The sequence below is a fragment of the Pollachius pollachius genome (assembly GCF_949987615.1).
Source record: "Pollachius pollachius genome assembly, chromosome: 2".
Lineage (NCBI taxonomy): Eukaryota > Metazoa > Chordata > Actinopteri > Gadiformes > Gadidae > Pollachius > Pollachius pollachius.
Window position 1 is genome coordinate 9,533,653 of NC_136935.1, and position 18,863 is coordinate 9,552,515.

Below are 18,863 nucleotides of genomic sequence, written 5' to 3' on the forward strand. Positions count from 1 at the left end.
GTGTAAATGGATATATGTCAAGCGCAGACAACATTCGCACACACATATTATTAATTGTGTATACTTGCTTTTTAAGTTACATGCATGCTGTTACTCGTGTACTAATGTAATAATGTTTTTGGGTTAAAATAATGTCGGGCCTAAAAAGCTTAGCAGTAAAGACATAGAACCCTCAGTGGCAAATTGATCTCCCACGCACTGTGTGCGCATGCGCAATGTACATGTCTAGAGCAGCCGGGTACAGAGGACAGTGTGGTAAGAAGCCAACGTATTTATCATTACATTTAATCGAAGATCGGGTGTTGTGAAATGTTATTCCTATTTCTATCACTGTTGTGCAGTAGACGTTTGAATCAGGATTATTTTCACAATGAAAATGTTTTCTATTGACAACTACCTGTCTAGTAATATTAGCTAGCACTGGTTAGCAGGGGCCTAGGTTGTTGATAACAAAAACCAGCACGAGTCATGCGCGTTTACTTGCTAACGGACTCTGCAACGCGTAGTCTTATTGCTACATGGTGAAATCATTTTATAAATATATATATGTATGTATACACAAAGGCACTGGCTAGCAGGTTGTTTTTTTTTTACGTTAGTCGTCTTGCTTTGGAAGTTGGGAGTTTTGTTATGTTGATAAATAGCTACAGCGTAGTAGTTAACACGCTAGGCGTATTGCTGCTGCTAACTAGCTGAGGTAGCAAGAAGGCTTGGCTGGCGATGCTATCACGGTTGCTGTGTCAGCAAGAACTAATCGTATGCCTTTTGGGTTTGTTTTATAGAAGGAAGCATTTTAGCTGCTGCGGAGACTCCCTTTTCCCGAGTGAGCCATGGCCCAGTTCGGGGGGCAGAAGAACCCGCCATGGGCGACTCAGTTCGCCACTGGTGCGGTGTCCCAGCCTGGCCACTCTGGACAGTCTCTTGACCTCAACAGCTTACACTGTGAGTATCAGACACCAAGGGATTATGGTCAGTGCTCTTTCGTTTACATTATGAATGGACGGCCAGTGTTTAAAAATCGATGTCAAATATGCACGTGCTATTGTATGCTGATTGTGATGATAACAACAATAGTCAAGACGCACTATATTTCGAATACTATATTTTATTTATTCGTGGTGGTGCATTATTTAACGTTTTTTGCATATAGCTCCAAGTTATCTTTTGTTAAGCATTCGTTATGCATAACTATTAAAAAAATAATTTAAGCTGTTTTTAATCTCTGTCAACTAAGTGTAATATTCTACCTAAAACGTATCCTTCCACTCCTAAGTATGGCGGCTTTCTGTTACTCTTCAGCTCTCGGAGTGCAGCAGCCATCGCTTCTAGGAGCTTCTCCTTCAATGTACGCACCGCAGTCCGCCTTGGCAGCCGCCTCCCTTGGCAACCAGTCTGCAGCAAACTACCAGCTCTCCCAGCAGACCGCCGCCCTGCAGCAGCAGGCTGCAGCTGCTGCAGCCGCCGCAGCGTTGCAGCAGGTGAGGAACAGGCCGGCCCCCAGTTGGTGACCTATTCATTCACTGGCTTGTCTTGTTTTAAATGTTTCGCTTGTCTCACAAGTCCTGTATTACACTTCCAGTCTCAGATCAATACTGCCCTACAGCAGTATCAGCAGCAGCAGCAGCAGCAACAACAACAGCAACAACAACAACAACAACAACAACAGCAGCAGCAGCAGCAGCAGCAACATCAACAACAGCAACAGCAACCACCCCCACAACAACAGATGTATAATGTACCCCATCAGGTAAGACCTGCTGCCTTAGTCACTGATGAAGTACGTGCTCCTGTTTTTTTTACAACTTTTGTGTTGTATCATGTCTTATATTTTGTCAGCCATTTCAATGAGTGTTTGATCTTAATGTCAAATCATGTTGATTTCTATCAATCCAAAATTGAAAAACCACAACAGCAACAGCCACCACCTCCACAGCAGCAGCTGTACAATGTCCCTCATCAGGTAAAATACTGCGCTTCTAGGCACTGGTGTGCTATTTGCACCTGTGCTCTATATATTATCTTTCGTCAAACAATGGTCTTAATGGGATTCTGCTGTTTGTTTGTGCACCAAACATTGTTATTTATATGCTGCATTACTCGGGCAAAACATTAAAACAGTTTGGTTCAATTGTCCATTGTAGTCATCTTCATCATCTCCAGTGATGTTGACAATAAGACAAGCACATAATAATGCTGACTATGTTACTTTTGTTTGGAACCTAATTCATTCAAGTGCACCCAACCACATTCATGAGGATAATGGAAAACAAATCAATGAAGCCTCCAGTGAATTGTAACATGAACCCAGTGTGTTTTGTGGTGAGATTGACACATGGTAGCCAGTTCACCGTTGAACGTTTTTCTTTTCTCTCTCTCCCTCACCGTGTTCAGCTTCCACAGCCTCAGCAGGCCCTGCTTTCTCAGGTAAGGAGCTAGGTAGTGGAATAAGACGCATCATGTGAAAATACATAATTTGTTCCAGTGTTTCCATAATGGTCACACAATAACAGAAGCAGCTTTCCCTCTCGCAGCCCTCGGGGGCCCTGCCCACCAGCCTGGGCATGTCCAATCAGCAGACGGCCCAGATCACGGTGTCCTATCCGACGCCGCGCTCCAGCCACCAGCCGCAGGCCCAGCCCCAGAAGCAGCGTGTCTTCACCGGCGTGGTCAACAAACTCCACGACACGTTCGGCTTTGTGGACGAGGACGTCTTCTTCCAGCTTAGGTAACATTTGAACACGTAGTGTCTTTTCCTGTTACACATGGCCTGTGTACTCAATAATATCTAACTTAAATTGCTTGTAGGGAGATACGTTTGATCTAAAGAGTCAATGTGCTCAATTTGTCTTCGTGCCTGGTGTGATGTACATAATAAAGTGTGATTTATTTATTTAATGCAAGTACAATTTTTACTGTTCTCGTCTTGCCAGTGCGGTGAAAGGGAAGACCCCCCAGGTGGGCGACAGGGTCCTAGTGGAAGCGGTCTACAATCCCAACATGCCCTTCAAGTGGAACGCACAGCGCATCCAGACTTTACCTCAGCTCTCCAACCAATCGGTCAGAATGCCTGACACAAAGTCAATTAGGCCAGAACGAATACAATATACTGATATCTGCTGAATATTCTTTATTGACATTTCAGTTTTTTAAATGATCAATTTGTGTAAACAGAAGAAGCAATCATACTTGGCTTGACTGGCTTTTTAAAGCAGTTAAAGTTCATAATCGTGTACATTGATTTAGATATATAAATATATTAAGCTAGAGTCAATACTCTCATTAACTGACCCGTGAGTTGCATGTTTGTATGTGTTTCAAAACGATTGAGGAAGATGCCACCAATGGCTATACGGCTAGCGTCTTGTCATGTCCCAGGGGAGATCATCCCTCTCCTAGTAGAGATGATCCCTTTTTTAGAGTGTTTGGTTAACACGGCAACTGTGTGTGTGTGTTGCTGACGTGTGTTCTCGCTCCTCACCCTGAATCAGCATCAGCAGCCTCCGCCGTTACCTCAGGCCTCGCAGCAGCTGGGCAACTTCTATGAGCCGCCCATGCAGCTGCGGTACTCGGACATGCACTCGGCGCCGGATAACCGGCAAAACGTAAACCCTTTCCCGGCACGTCTCGCTCATTCTCACACCCGCCTTCGGGCCCAACCTGCACCACATGTTGTTTTTTCTTTCTGTTTTGAAGGGGGGAGGGGGGGCAGCATAGTCTAGTGGGGTTTAGATCAGCAACTGAAAGGTTCCGGGGTTAAACCCCAGTGTCCGCAGCCTACATTTGGGTATCGCCTAAAAAAGATGCCTGACCCCACTATCCGCTCATGTTCTTGACGTGTATATTTAAAAAGATAACTCACTGGAAGGCTTGTGTGCTAAAGGCCCGAATAGTGATAGTGTCCAGTTGTCTGTTAATCTGCTGCTGGTACTTCAGCCAAATACACTATTCAAATCACTGTAGTCCAGAAAGGAGTTAATTAGAATTTGTGGATATCGCTTTACAGCGAGTGGGAACATATTACGTTGCAGTGAATTCATATATTATTACGTTCTTAAGCATTGGGTTCAATATGTTACTATGCTACTTTGCCAAAATCCGTTCAAATCGACCTTAAATTAGCTGTGCTAATTCTGGACACTGACAATAACATTAGACCCCCACCCTTATCCCCTCCCTCCTCCAAACAGAACCAGCCCCCACCCAACATGATGAAGCAGGGCCCGCCCATGATGCAGTCCTTGCCTCCGCCCAACTCCTTCAACGTCCCCAACCAGGGGCCCCCACCCTCCCTGCTCCAGCCCCAGATGTCTGCCGCCTCTCTGGCCCCTCTACTGCAGAACCCACCCCAGCCCCTGCTGCCCCAGCCCCCGCCCAAAGGTAAGCCGACAGGAGACCCTCCATCATGGGATGGTGATGGACGTTGGTCCATGGTGAGGCATGACCTCGTTTTCTACATTTTCATCACATTTTCTTTATTATAGTTTCGGGCATCACAATCGCAATACATCGCACAAAGATAAGCATACATAGGTAACGGGCTTTCGCCGTGACCTGACTAGTATTTTAGTGTTTATAATCTTGGTGTTGGCCTGGGACTGCAGTGATCCCTATTGTAGCACCCAACCTTGGGACACGACATGCAGTGGTCCTGTCTTAGCGCCACTAGCCTGGAGTTAACGATGCCAGGCTAGGTGTTATATTCCCACGGGGGCTCCCTATTCTAAGGACGCATACAGTGCTCCAGATGGCCGGTCCTGTATGCACTCACAGTATTGTCCACCTGGACTCTTTGTATAAAGTTGACCACTAAACGACATATATTACACACCACTCCTCACAGAAGATACCATTTAGGGAATAAGAATTAAAAAAGGTAATTTTTATTGGGATAGTATGCTGCCGACACCAAATGCATCTATTCCTTTATTGGCTAAATGAATGGATACCACCGTACTCTGTAAACCGCGTTCTCTGTACTGACTGAGTGTACTGAGTGCTTCTACACGTCTGTGTTGCTGAAGGGGGGGCTCCTGTGTTCGCCCCGGACGTGTTCTCCGGGGGTCTGCTCCAGCCGCCGGTGAGGATGATGCCCCAGCCGCAGCCTGTCAGACGCATCGAACCGCCCCCGCGCTTCCCCAACCGCATCGACCGTGGCCCAGAGCTTATCCTGAGGCCCAAGGAGGAGCGCAGGTCGGCAGACACGGCACACCTAGTTCAGCTGGCTGGTGCTCTAGTCACACCTAGTTCAGCTGTCTTCTGCTCTAGTCACACCTAGTTCAGCTGTCTTCTGCTCTAGTCACACCTAGTTCAGCTGTCTTCTGCTCTAGTCACACCTAGTTCAGCTGGCTGGTGCTCTAGTCACACCTAGTTCAGCTGTCTTCTGCTCTAGTCACACCTAGTTCAGCTGTCTTCTGCTCTAGTCACACCTAGTTCAGCTGTCTTCTGCTCTAGTCACACTTAGTTCAGCTGTCTTCTGCTCTAGTCACACCTAGTTCAGCTGTCTTCTGCTCTAGTCACACCTAGTTCAGCTGGCTGGTGCTCTAGTCACACCTAGTTCAGCTGTCTTCTGCTCTAGTCACACCTAGTTCAGCTGTCTTCTGCTCTAGTCACACCTAGTTCAGCTGGCTGGTGCTCTAGTCACACCTAGTTCAGCTGTCTTCTGCTCTAGTTACACCTAGTTCAGCTGTCTTCTGCTCTAGTCACACTTAGTTTAGCCGTCTTCTGCTCTAGTCACACTTAGTTTAGCTGGCTAGTGCTCTAGTCACACACTCTAGATTTCACATACTTTATTATAATTGTTCCATACTGTACCTTTAACCGTGTCTGTATTCCTTTGTGGTCTAGCCGTGACAGGGAGCGGGAGCGTCGGCGGTCCCGGGAGCGATCGCCCACCAGGAAGCGCTCCAGGGAGCGTTCCCCGAGACGGGAGCGCTCGCCCCGTAGGCCTCGCAGGGTGGTCCCTCGCTACACGGTCCAGTTCTCCAAGTTCAGCTTGGACGGGTGAGTAGGCAACACGCCGTCGGCCACGTTGGCGTTGTTTTAGTGCTAGGGTGTGTTTCTTTATGGGCGTTTACTTTATTTAAAGCTAGCCCATTTTACCATATATTGGCAGATGATTAGCAAAGAAGCGTGATTATCTCTTCTTCCTTTGTGGTTGTGTGTTAGGGTTTCTTCTGCTTGTTTCAGGTTGATTTGGATTAGGTCTTAGTCTTATCATAAATCTGCATGGAAGGGAGTGAGTGGCACATGGGGGGGAGGGGAATATGTTAAATCTTGGTTTTATTAGTTGTAGTTTCTGCAAAACATCATGCAAAGGACCCATGTGGACGTGGTCACGTCCACCACGATGGGCCCCATCCCTAAAGCCCTTATTTGTATTTCCTCCTGCGTCCTTAAAGCTCCAACTGCGACATGATGGAGCTGCGCCGCCGCTACCAGAGCCTGTACATCCCCAGCGACTTCTTCGGCGCCGTCTTCACCTGGGTGGACGCCTTCCCCCTGCAGCGGCCCTTCCAGTTCGGCAACTACTGCAACTTCCACATCATGCACAAGGAGGTGGACCCGCTGGTGAAGAACACGGCCGTGCTGGACCCGCCCGACGCCAACCACACCTATAGTGCCAAGGTGGGACCGGCTGTTGGGTGACGTCACACTTCACGGTGTCCCGATGGCTCTGGTTGAGCCCGAGTTGTCGAGGGAATAAAAGGGGGAGAAGATAGTGGAGTGGTAGGGGGGCTGGATGCTGTAGTGTTAGGTTCAACTTAGTTTAGTGTTTGACTCTCTGCAGAAAGGTGCAGCATTAGTTCCCCGGTGTGTTCGTAGCCTAACCTATAAAGGCATCCCTGGGCATCAGGGGTCAACGCCTACTGGCTCCCATCAACAAATTAAACATAAATCGCTGTGGATTAAAGCCAGATCACTTTGATAGTAAAATAGTAGCACCTTACTTTTGTTGTGTGACCCAGTTATTTCCAGTATACTTGTTTTATCATTTTTTTTTATCTCTGGTTATCCAGATTGCCAACTAGTGGCTGGGTCACAATACGGCCCTGCTCGTGGGGCCGTGGTCCTGTTGTGGATGCCTTATGCTCGTACTCCTGGCTGATGTCCGTGTCTGGTCCTGCAGGTGATGCTGCTCGCTAACCCTGGTCTAGAGGAGCTCTACCACAAGTCCTGCGCTCTGGCCGAGGACCCTCAGGAACTCCGAGATGCCTTCCAGCATCCGGCTAGACTCATAAAGGTACGCCGCACGCCCATCGCCGCGTCGTTCACGTGCGCTTCCTTCGTGGGGAGGGAAGGGATGGTGGTGGGGCGGTTTGAGTAGCGGAGAGCTAACTGTGAGGTCTCAATCTCATTCCACCGCTGAATTCTCATTGTGTGTTTGTGAAAGAAATACATCCGATGTTTTTCTCAACGGGCGTTCTCCATAGCCTCTTCAGTCCCTCCTCTGACACTCACGACCAAATGATGCGTTTCTCATTTGCTCCCTTTTGGTTTCTCGTCCCTTCCTGATCGTCACGATCTCCGCCGAAGAAACGCCCCTTTTGTTGATTTGTTTGTGTGCGCGTGCGTCCCTCTCTCCGTGTGCAGTTCCTGGTGGGGATGAGGGGGAAGGACGAGGCCATGGCCATCGGGGGGCACTGGTCCCCCTCCCTGGACGGAGCCCAGCCGGAGACGGACCCCTCTGTCCTCATTAAGACAGCCATACGCTGTTGCAAGGCCCTCACTGGCATAGACCTCAGTCTGTGCACCCAGTGGTAAGTACCCTCCGTCCGCCACCTCACCCTACCACCGTGTATCGACGCGAGCAGGGAAACAAAACAAAGGGGCGAAGCTAAAAATCCAAAATTCAAACGCTGCATGAATGTATAACCTGGGCAAGCGATTGTTTTTCTTCTCTTCGTCACATCCGGTTGCTATTTTCTGTTCTACTTCATATTAATGATAACTGTGATTTTTTTGATTTGCTACTTTATATTTATTTCTGTTAAGCGTTGTCGCTTTTGTGTGCGTGTTGTCCTGCCTCTCTATACATGCACACGTATATGTATATAAATCTACATATACACACACTCACACATGGATTTGATGAAAGATGGCGTGCCTTGATGATTCTCTGTGGCTGGATGAGCAGTGGACTGGAAGACCGGGAGACGCCGCCATTACTTTCTGTTGTTGTCGTCGTCTGGTGTTTCTATGGGCTCTGGTTAAATATCTTGCATATTTAACTCCACTTCATTGTGTCCTTTTCATTCTGTCTCTACTCCTCACAACCACTCCCCCCCCCCCCCCCTCCCCCCCAACCCAACCCAACCAGCTACCTGCGCTTCAGCGCATACATACCATAATCTGGTGTTAGATGCAGAGCGCTCTTCTAATTGGCTGCCGGAGAGGGAATAACCCGATGGGGTCGTGTTTTGATTCGTGTACTTTTGTTTCCTTTGTAACTGTCATGTCGGCTTTTATTGTCAAATTGGCCACCCTAACCTACCAAGTCCCTACTAGTTGATGGAGAGATGCAGCCTGAGTTTGTTTACTCGTAGGAGAGAGAGGGGTGACAGTAATGAAGCGCGGAGGGGGAAGCAGGACTAGCTCTATTTGTGGGGGAATAGAAGGCTTGTCCTAGTCCAACCTGCCTCTGCCTCTCTCTCTCTCTTCCTATCTCTATCTCTCTCTGTGTCCTGACGAGAATGTTTCTTTCCAATGCGCCCTCTTCCTTTGCGACAGGTATCGCTTTGCAGAGATTCGCTATCACCGGCCGGAGGAGAGTCACAAGGGGCGGACAGTCCCTGCACATGTGGAGACAGTGGTTTTGTTTCTCCCGGATGTGTGGCATTGTCTTCCTACCCGCTCAGAGTGGGAGGGGCATTCGCGGCGACTCCGGGAGCAGCTGGCCGAGAAGCTGTCGGCCGAGCGAAAGGAGGCGGATGGAGAACAGGCACTGAACCCGCTAATCCCTCTCTTCTCATTTCCGCTTCTCACAGGAAGGCACAGGAATTACCACACAACACACAGCTAAAAACAAACACCACCACATACACTCGTACACTCACGTGAGACCCTCGCACACAGAGATGGCACACGTCAGCACACAGGCACACACCATCGCACCATCAAACGCCTGCCCTCAATCCCTCCCTGCTGTTGTGTCCCCTACCCCTGCCCCTCCCCTCTCCTCGGTCTGCATCCTTCACTCTGCCCCACAACACCTGACAAGACACATACTGTCCCAAGGAGAGAGAGACTAGCATCCATTTGATAAAATGACCACGCGGTTCCGGCTGATGACACAGCTTCCAGCTTTCTTAACGCAATTTAAAACGGGATGCAAACTACTCTCGTTAATTCCTTAAATAATTATGATGATCCATCAAACGTGGCTTGCTATCAAATGGTTTTCTCAGAAATATGGGTTTGAGAGTCGATTCGGGTTTTATTTAACTGTTGGGAACCATTTTTGATTGTTTCAACCTTGGCTGGAATCTGTAGAGTCAGTTGCGTGAGGGCGTAATGTTTTTGGTCTAGTTTGTGTGAGTGTGTGTGTGTGTGCTATGTAGAAGATCAAATTGATATCGGCTGACTTGGAAAAGTGACCATCCCCCAGACCCCACCCCTAAGTCCTGTTTCCTGTCTGCACTTGTTTTTTTTGCTATTGTTTTGGGGCTACATGTAGAACTGGGTTCTTCCACTGCAGTTGGTTGGACAAATGGCTTCTTTTCTATGGGAACAGTCCTCCCAAGATACCCCCCCCCCCTCCCACCCCCTCTACCCAGTCATAGACCATACTAGGCCCACCCACCCATTCACACTCCATTCAGAGAACAGCTCCAGGTCACCTGATGTACCCACACACCCTTTGGACACCTGGTCATTTTTATTTTTTTTTTATTTTTTTTGTTGTGTTCCACAGAACTGCATTGATTGGCCGCTGGGGTTGGGGGGGGACATTTCCTTTTTTAATTTGTTTAATTTAATTAATTTTTATGTTTAGAAGAGCTAGTGGAGAGCTTCCCTGTGTTATCCGTCAGTGGCAGTGGAGTAAAGCACAGCAGAGAGACTATGACAGACACGATCATGTGACCCTGCTTTTTGCACGCGTCAACTCTTTTTGAATCCCACCGGAGGCCTGGAGCTGTGTGTGCTGACTGTTGTGTTGTCCCTTCTCCTTCCTCCCTCTCTTTCTCTCTCTCTCTCGTTCTTCCTGTGTGTCTCCCGTTCTGTCGCTCTTTCTCTCTATCCATCCATCTGAATCGTTTTCCCTTGAAGGAGGAAGAGAAGGAGGACGAGGAAGATGCTAAGGAGGTCACCATACCAACCCACTGGGATAAGCTTGACCCAAAGTCCATGAAGGTATGGCGGGTTGTTCTGCGACAAGAACTTGCATACTTGCAGGCTAGTTTGCAGTCTTGGGAGACACTGATTTCAAAAATGTCGTTTTCAAATGTACCCCCTGTGTCTTTGTGAATCCGGAGAGTCCCCCCTCTGACCTCTCCCCCCCCCCCCCCCCCCCAGGTGAACGACCTCCGTAAGGAGCTGGACTGTCGCTCTCTGAGCTCCAAGGGGCTCAAGTCCCAGCTGATCGCCCGCCTCACCAAGCAGCTGAAGGTGGAGGAGCAGGTGGAGGAGGCCAAGGAGCCGGAGAAACCCGAGGTCAAGGTCCCCGATGAGGAGGAGCTCCCGCAGGAGGAGGATAAAGAGGTAGGTCCGGGAGGGCTGCTCCTTTATGTTGGTCGCTTTTAACCACAGCCGTCCACAGCCATCTGTGGAGATCCTGGAGTCTGCACAGAGTTGATCAATAAATAGGTACGATGTATTTCCAAACCGGCAAGCTACACTCTGTGCCAGACGTCCCTCGGGACGGTGTCTGGCTCAATTTGAGTTTTGCTAAATAAACGCTTGGTCGGCTTTCACCTGACTCTCCCTGTATGTGGGATTGTTGCCATAAAGTGACCCAACATGTCTACGTTTGCCCTATATTTCACTTAGGTTGTTTTCTATGCTAAAACAACATCCCTCCTCTACTTAACTAGCACTCAGCCCCCCAATCGATGCATAGGAAGGACACTAAAAACGACTACTACAAAAGAGTGCATATTATGGGCTAGCTAGTCTAGTGGTGGTTTCACTTCCAGGATCTGGGCTCAAACCTTTTAAACCAATCATGTTGTTTGAGGCAGGGATCTGCAAGAGTGTAATGGGTAGCCACAAACTCGACCAGCTGTCGAAAACAGTAAAAAGGGTAGTGAAAAGGTTTCAAGTCGACACCGTGTAGACGTGCCACTGTAGTAACACACTTCCCCTTCTGAACGCTTCATCCACTCGCTCTCGATTCGATCTCCCTAGCAAAAAGAAAACCAGGCTTAAGTCTGCCCTTTGAGTTTCCGGCCCAGGCTCTGTGCCCCCCCCCCCCCCCAGGTAGTTATATGACACAGCAGGACTGCCACGTCCCAGATCAGGGGTCACCCGTCCGGGAGTCATGACGACGCCGTATGCCACGCCAGCCAGCCGTCGACCAGGCGAACTGACCCGTCTTGTAGGCACACCAACAAAGTGTGCGGTAGCTCTAAACAGGGCGTGTGACCTCGGTGCGTGTCAGGAGGAGGAGCGGCGGAAGCAGGAGGAGCTGGAGCGCCAGCGCCGGGAGCGGCGCTACGTGCTGCCGGAGGAACCCACCATCCTGGTGCACCCCAACTGGGCCGCCAAGAACGGCAAGTTCGACTGCAGCATCATGTCTCTGAGCGTGCTGCTGGACTACCGGCTGGAGGACAACAAGGAGCACTCCTTTGAGGTGAGACCCCCACACCCCCAAGCTACAATGTTTTGGGGTTGCTGCTGCGTTCAGATAGTGTTTTTTTCGAGGCTCACTCTTGTGTGTATCTCGCTCCCCGTTCTCACCGGATCCCACCACCAGGTGTCACTGTTCGCCGAGCTCTTCAACGAGATGCTCCAGCGGGATTTTGGCTACCGCATCTACAAGGCCCTGGCCTCGCTGCCCGCCAAGGACGACAAGAAGGACAAGGAGAAGAAGGTCAAGAAGGAGGCGACGGCGCTGGCGGCGGCTACGGCGACGTCGGCGGCGACGGCGGCCGTGGTGGTGGGAGAGAAGAAGGAGGGCGGATTGAAACGCGACATCAAGAAGGAGAAGGAGGAGGAGAGCGAGGAGCCGGCCGGGAAGAAGACCAGAGAGGACGAGGAGAAGAAGAAGGTAAGGGCGTCTCGACAGATTTGCATCTGATCAATAAATAGAACGATACAATTACAAACCTGCAAGCTACACTCTGTGCCAGACGTCCCTCGGGACGGTGTCCGGCTCAATTTGAGTTTTGCTAAATAAACGCCTGGTCGGCTTTCACTTGACTCTCCCTCCATGTGGGACTGTTGCCATAAAGTGACCCGACATGTCATCTTTTTACCTATATTTGACCTAGAAAGGTCGACCGTAGGCAAATATACTCTATAGCACCCCCTTTAGGAAGTACCGTTAACAATTGATGACATCAGAATCCTGCCCATCTGCCATCCCCAGAGCGAGGAGAAGGTCCCCAACCTGAAGAAGGAGGAGTCTCGTGAGGAAGAGGAGGCTGAGGATGAAGGCAGCACGGCCAACGCAGAGGAGTATGACCCCATGGAGGCCGAGGACGCCGACGAAGAGGAGGACAACGGTAGCCCTTCGCGTACACGAGGCCTGCGCAGCTTGATTTAGATTATCTCCAAGGTTGTGCCAGCGATGTTGGGTGACGTCACCTCTGTTGGTGTTTGAAGCGAGATCTCAAACAGAGCCAGCCCGCCCCCCCCTTCCGTGTTTCGTGCATGCAGTAAAAACTATCATGAACGCAGCGCAAAACCACACCACACCCACCCCGTGTCGGTGGTTGGTTGGTATACAATTTATTTTGGCTTTGAGTGGTTGGCAGTACCATCTGTTTTTCTGTACGGTCTCGGAGCACAGGCTGCCTACAGAGACAGGTTTTTTTGACGGCCTGCTTATGGGGCGGGCAGCTGGCGGATCGTGAGGAAAGATCAGATGAATGTGATCATTTATGTTTCGGCCTAGCATCGCTGATACAACCTTTAATCTGGCCCCCTGAGGGAACAAAACACTAACTGTGAACATGCTCACACATCACCTACAAATGTCCCCTTAGTTTCGCAGACTTTACCTGCTTATGACTATAAACGCTTTATTTACGTAGCCCCTTTTTTTATGCAGCACCTACAAAGTGTTTGACAAAACACAAGGCAAAATACAGCCGCTGAATCGGAGTGATGAACTGACAACATTACCGCCTTCTCCCCGCCTCAGATAAGGACGACGACGACTCCACTGAGAGGGAGCGCAAGGAGGAGCGCAAAGAGGAGGGCAAGGCCTCCAAGGAGAGGGCCTCCAAGGTGGGTTCCTGTTGTCCACACGTAGCTTTATTAGGGCCTTTTCACAACCACACACACAGCCATGTAATCTGTGCAGACTCTTTTAACCGTAGCCATCTGTGTAGATTCTGTAGTCTGCAGCGATTTCTATTTGATCAATAAATAGATACACTATATTAACAAACCTGCAAGCTACACTCTGTGCCAGACGTCCCTCGGGACGGTGTCTGGCTCAATTTGAGTTTTGCTAAATAAACGCCTGGTCTCGCTTTCACCTGACTCCCTGTATGTGGGACTGTTGCCATAAAGTGACCCGACATGTCATCTTTTGATTGATATTTGACCTAGAAAGGACGTTTATTTTCTAAGCTGAAACAAAATCCTTCCTCCTCTTAATTAGCACTCTGCCCCATTGTTTCTTTGTAATTAATGCATAGAACGCTTAAAACAACTACAAAAAAGTGCATGTTATTAGAGGGCAGGCAAGTCTAGTGGTGTTTTCACATCCAGCTGAAAGGTTCTGGGTTTGAACCCCAATGATCCTCGAGCAAGATGCTGCCCACGCCGGCTCCTTCCAGAGTCACTGTGAGTCTCTCACCATGGGGAAACGTATGTTGGTCTTAAGTGTTGGTCGGCGTCTCCCCTGCAGGACAAGGAGAAGAAGCTGATGCTGACCTACAACAAGGAGCTGCTGATGGCCTTTGTGTACTTTGACCAGAGCCACTGTGGCTACCTGATGGAGAGGGACCTGGAGGAGATTATGTACACACTGGGGCTGCACCTGTCCCGCGCTCAGGTACGCTCAATCCCTCACTCAACCCGCACATACACACAACTGCTTGTTTATGTCTTCTTCCTTTAAGCCTCTTGGAAATCTCCACAGATTTAGCATTTGATCAATAAATATATGTAATCTAGTTCCAAATCTGCAAGCTACACTCTGTGCCAGACGTCCCTCGGGACGGTGTCGGGCTCAATTTGAGTTTTGCTAAATAAACGCCTGGTCTCGCTTTCACCTGACTCTCCCTCCATGTGGGACTGTTGCCATAAAGTGACCCGACATGTTACCAGTGGTGAGCTGGTGTGGGATTGATTTGGACCAATGCTGTGATGTTAAACGTAAACTATTGGGTAGATATTAGGAGGAAAGCATGCATGTCCATGGGATAGTCTTTCATTTGACACTCCCTCTGTGGGATTGTTGCCATAAAGTGACCCAACATGTCCTCTTTGGACCTTTTATTATGAACAAGAAAGGTTGTTTATTTTCCACGCTGAAAACAACCTCCAACCTCTTCTTAAATAGACCTCCGTCCCATGTTTCTACCGCACAAGCTTTTCCACCAAATGACATAACCCTCTTTCTCGGTCGCTCCATTCCCAGGTAAAGAAACTGTTAAATAAGCCGGTGGTCAAAGAGTCCTGTTACTACCGCAAGCTGACGGACCTGGGGAAAGACGAGGCCCCGCCCTCCTTCATCGACACCCAGGTGGAGCACCTACTGGGTGAGCACCTGCTTCACACTTTCTTATCTGACCTTCTGGAGATGGTTGATATGGCCAGGGAGTTTGCCCAAATTCGGTTCTATTTCCACTGGCTTTATGAATCTTTTGTGAAGCTTCTTGAATGCCTGACACTCCATTGATATGCTTGGGCTTCTTTGGGTCAGTAACCATTAGAACGGTAATACCAGATGGGTGATGTTGTTGTCACAGCAGCAGAAGTTCAAGAAAGTAAATTTATTAAGTGACATGTAAATAACAATATGCAAAGAACTACAGAAAATAGATGAAGTTACAAATCGAAACGATACGAAAATTGGAGGAAAGGTAGAATGTAAACGATTGACCGTAGAGGAAATCATTGTTAACATCACCTTTTATAATTGTTATCGCCGGTCTCAAGGGACAGGGTCTCGATATGGGGAGAAGATTGGCTACATCTGTGGATAGTCTGCACAGATTTGCATTTGATCAATAAATAGATACAATATATTTCCAAACCTGCAAGCTACACTCTGTGCCAGACGTCCCTCGGGACGGTGTCTGGCTCAATTTGAGTTTTGCTAAATAAACGCCTGGTCTCGCTTTCACCTGACTCCCTGTATGTGGGACTGTTGCCATAAAGTGACCCAACATGTTATATAATCATTGTTGACATCGACTTAATAACTGTTCTCGACGGTCTGAAGTGGCGGGGTCTCGATATGGGCAGAAGAAGGGTACCATCCAGAACTCGGATCAACCTAACCTTGTCTCCCAGGCAACCGGGCGCTGCTCCCGTCCCTGATGGCTCCGCCCATGGCCGAGTCCAGCGAGTCCGGGGGTCTGATCGTGTTCAACGGCGCCATGGTGGATGTGGGCAGCATGATGACCAAGCTGGACAAGAGTGAGAAGGCCCGGGAGGAGATCGAGCAGAAGCTCATCATGCTGGACGCCAAGATGGGTACGATCCCTCAGAGAGATGGAATGCTGTGTGTGCGCCAGTGGATTTATGTTCTTGTATCTTGAGCCCGCATGCTACACTCTGTGCCAGAAGTCTTTTAACCACAGCCATCTGTGGAGATTCTGAATCTGCACACATTTGCATTAGATCAATAAATAGGTACGATGTATTTCCAAACCTGCAAGCTACACTCTGTGCCAGACGTCCCTCGGGACGGTGTCTGGCTCAATTTGAGTTTTGCTAAATAAACGCCTGGTCGGCTTTCACCTGACTCTCCCTGTACGTGGGACTGTGGCCATAAAGTGACCCGACATCAGTAGTGAACTGGTGTGGGGTTGATTTGTCGCAATGCTGCGATGTTAAACTTAAATTATTCAGTAGATATTTGTAAGAAAAAAATAATGCATGTCTATGCGATGGTCGAACAAGTAGGGTTTTTAGTTGTACGTGTTTGGTTTTCTTTAAGGAGTAGATGAAAAGAAGAAATATCCCCTTTATTGCAATATCCCACTATGATGCAAGCCCAGACAATACCATCTTGCCCTAGAATTATGGAGTATTTCGAGGCTATTGGTGTGTTTGTATGGGGATATATACTTATCTAACAGTGTCTCAATTAGATCAACTAGATCTCCTTGCTTGTGAGCGAATGAATCAACATTAGTTCACTCACTCACTCACTCCGTCTCGGACCCAAACCTGAGTTCTCGTGTCTCTGGACTCTGCTCTCCTAGATGAGGACACCAAAGCCATGGGCAGCATGGAACAGGCCAACAAGGCGCTGAGCAAGGAGCTGGAGGAGGTGAAAGGCACGCTGGGCCTGACGCAGGAGACCCTGAAGACCACCGAGGAACTGAAGACCACCTACCACCGGCAGATCAACACGTGCGCCAGCAGCCTGACCTCCGCCGTCAAAGAGCTGCTGGCCACGCTCGGAAAGGTGACGCCGTTTTACCCCCATCGTCGTTTAGCAGACGCTTTCATCCCCAAAGAGACTGTCGGGGAATTCAGAAACATGTAAGGGAAGATGTACAGTGAGCTGGTCAAAACTGCGGAATAAGCCCTGACGACCCGTCCCCCTCGCTTACTACACGTTTACTTACTAATGAAATCTATCATTAGACACAAAATATGACGGGAAGATAATATTAATTTTTTGAAAAGATTGTATTGCTTCCGCTCAAAACAAGTAGTTTAGTTTCTACGGTTGAAAACAGTTTCATTACAGTGGTCTGTTAATCACAGCAGCTATGTCTGCTTTTCAGAAAAAAACTAACTGACCCATCAGAATCCAAATGTCAGCATTAAGCAATCTATTGTTTGGTATTGCATTAACTGGTTGTTTACTTCCTGTTCTAGGACCCACAGGCGGAGGGGTCTCCTGAGGCAGAGAGCAGGGGCCCCACCCCCTCGGCTCAAACCAACGGCGGCGACAACTGAATGAATCTGTGATGTGAATTTTTCTTCCCTACTTGTAAATAAGCGCTTTTCGTTTCTTTTTTTATTGTGATTTTTTTTTTATTTGATTTGATTACACAACTAAGTTTTTGTTTCATTCAAGTAGTTATTTTGCTTATTGATGATCTAATTTTCTCTCAAATGATGCTTGCTCAAGCTCATTTTCATGGTTTTTAATAGCTTTGTGTGAATGAGTACATTTTCATTAAATTTTTTACTTGGACATTGCCATCAGGTACCCCATGTAGATTTATGCCAGTATGTTGGAGTTGTACTTGATGCCAAGATATTTGGTTCCCTGTTTAGCAATAAAAATATATATATTTATTTGCAAGAAAAAATATATTTAAAGAAATAAAAAAACTACTTTTCAACAGCGGATCATGGAACGCTGGCTCCAGTCGGTGTCCAAAAAAACCCACTACTTCATGACATATTCTGTTCTGTTAAATGAATTAATGTGTTCCAATAAACACATTGTACCTTTTCAGAGTTCCTCTGTTTTGCCCTGTTCCTTTAGGACATGACTATGCATGATTCCCTTTCCACGAGAAACATTCATCCTCTTAAACTTTACTTGTTGCTGGCCCTTCTGGGCTAGAGCATGGCTTTGTTCTGTCATGTGGTGTGTTCACACTTTTAGACCTTTTTTATAAGGGAAGAATTAATCTTCTGTTTGACGAGGAGGGAACTACTGACTACATGGGACCCAAACAATAAGCTTAATGAATGTCTCTTTGATGCTGAAGGAATTAAGATTCATATTTTGAAATTCACTTGAAGTCTGTACATTTTATTGTTTTGAAGTGTTGGACAAAGAAGAGCCAAAATCTAATTTAATCAGACCCTGTTGAAGGCAATTTTTATTTTTCTATTGACATTGTACTCTTTGGATGTCTTGTGCTTGATTAAAATGGTTCATTTAACACCATGTATTCGCACAATATATATTATTTTTGTGACTAGACATCCTTTGTCTTTCGATAATGTGGAAATGAACAGGGGTGACAAGTGTGTAATGCCCCAAAATGACCAGCTGGAGGCAGCACTGCTCAGGAGCTAATTTTATAACTTCATAATGAGCGTCCTAAAGACATCGATACATGTTCGATGTCTTCGATGTCACTTAAAAGTAGATCTGCGCGCTGAAAAACATTCGATGTCTTGTTAAAACAAATAACTTGTATTTTAGATTAGAGACACACTGTCATGTGTATGTTAAGTTGAGAAGACAGGACAGTTATGACTGCTGTAAATAAATAGAGACTTAAAGGTCCCATGACATGCCACCAGGTGTGGTGGAATTAGCGGTTACAAGCCGTTCTGCAAATGTCATGTGATCTTTAACCATGTTAGTTTGATTGTCAATCAAAACTTGGGCTGCTTGAAAGAACCTTCCCAAACAAGACCTGTTTATGTGATGGTCTTTGTTTGGCAACCGTCGACCTAAACTGAGAATTTCAGATGGCTCAACACTTAGTAGGCCTGTTTGCCTTGTCACCTCTTTCAGAACTATGCTCCTAATAAACGGTAGGTATAATCGACCAGTTTTCATATTCCGTATGAGACAATTACCAACATTTAAACAATCT

The 18,863-nt window shown here is 47.7% G+C and overlaps 1 protein-coding gene across 4 annotated transcripts; it reads left to right on the forward strand.

Moving 5' to 3' along the window:
• The first annotated feature begins 223 nt into the window (after positions 1-223).
• Positions 224-18,202, forward strand: ccar1 (cell division cycle and apoptosis regulator 1). Of its 4 annotated transcripts, none has more exons than XM_079730929.1 (27): positions 224-255; positions 783-942; positions 1,300-1,478; positions 1,580-1,747; positions 1,913-1,960; positions 2,392-2,424; positions 2,517-2,725; positions 2,931-3,057; positions 3,489-3,617; positions 4,188-4,377; positions 5,022-5,190; positions 5,845-6,000; positions 6,399-6,624; positions 7,127-7,240; positions 7,591-7,757; positions 8,728-8,938; positions 10,267-10,350; positions 10,513-10,698; positions 11,597-11,788; positions 11,912-12,205; positions 12,527-12,662; positions 13,304-13,389; positions 14,018-14,164; positions 14,753-14,873; positions 15,631-15,813; positions 16,548-16,753; positions 17,173-18,202. In XM_079730929.1, exons 2-27 carry the CDS (start codon positions 831-833, stop codon positions 17,251-17,253), a joined length of 3,954 nt encoding a protein of 1,317 aa, XP_079587055.1. In that variant the 5' UTR covers positions 224-255; positions 783-830; the 3' UTR covers positions 17,254-18,202. The 4 variants fall into 4 exon arrangements, with proteins under 4 accessions (XP_079587055.1, XP_079587057.1, XP_079587056.1 ...); XM_079730931.1 differs by having other exon boundaries at positions 3,489-3,602; XM_079730930.1 differs by having other exon boundaries at positions 2,532-2,725.
• The last annotated feature ends 661 nt before the right edge of the window (positions 18,203-18,863 follow it).

Coding starts and splice junctions, on each gene's coding strand:
- ccar1 (XM_079730929.1), top strand. CDS start 831: ATGGCCCAGTTCGGGGGGCAGAAGAACCCGCCATGGGCGACTCAGTTC. Junction 1,748..1,912: donor TGTATAATGTACCCCATCAG/GTAAGACCTGCT, acceptor AAACCACAACAG/CAACAGCCACCACCTCCACA. Junction 6,001..6,398: donor TCCAAGTTCAGCTTGGACGG/GTGAGTAGGCAA, acceptor GCGTCCTTAAAG/CTCCAACTGCGACATGATGG.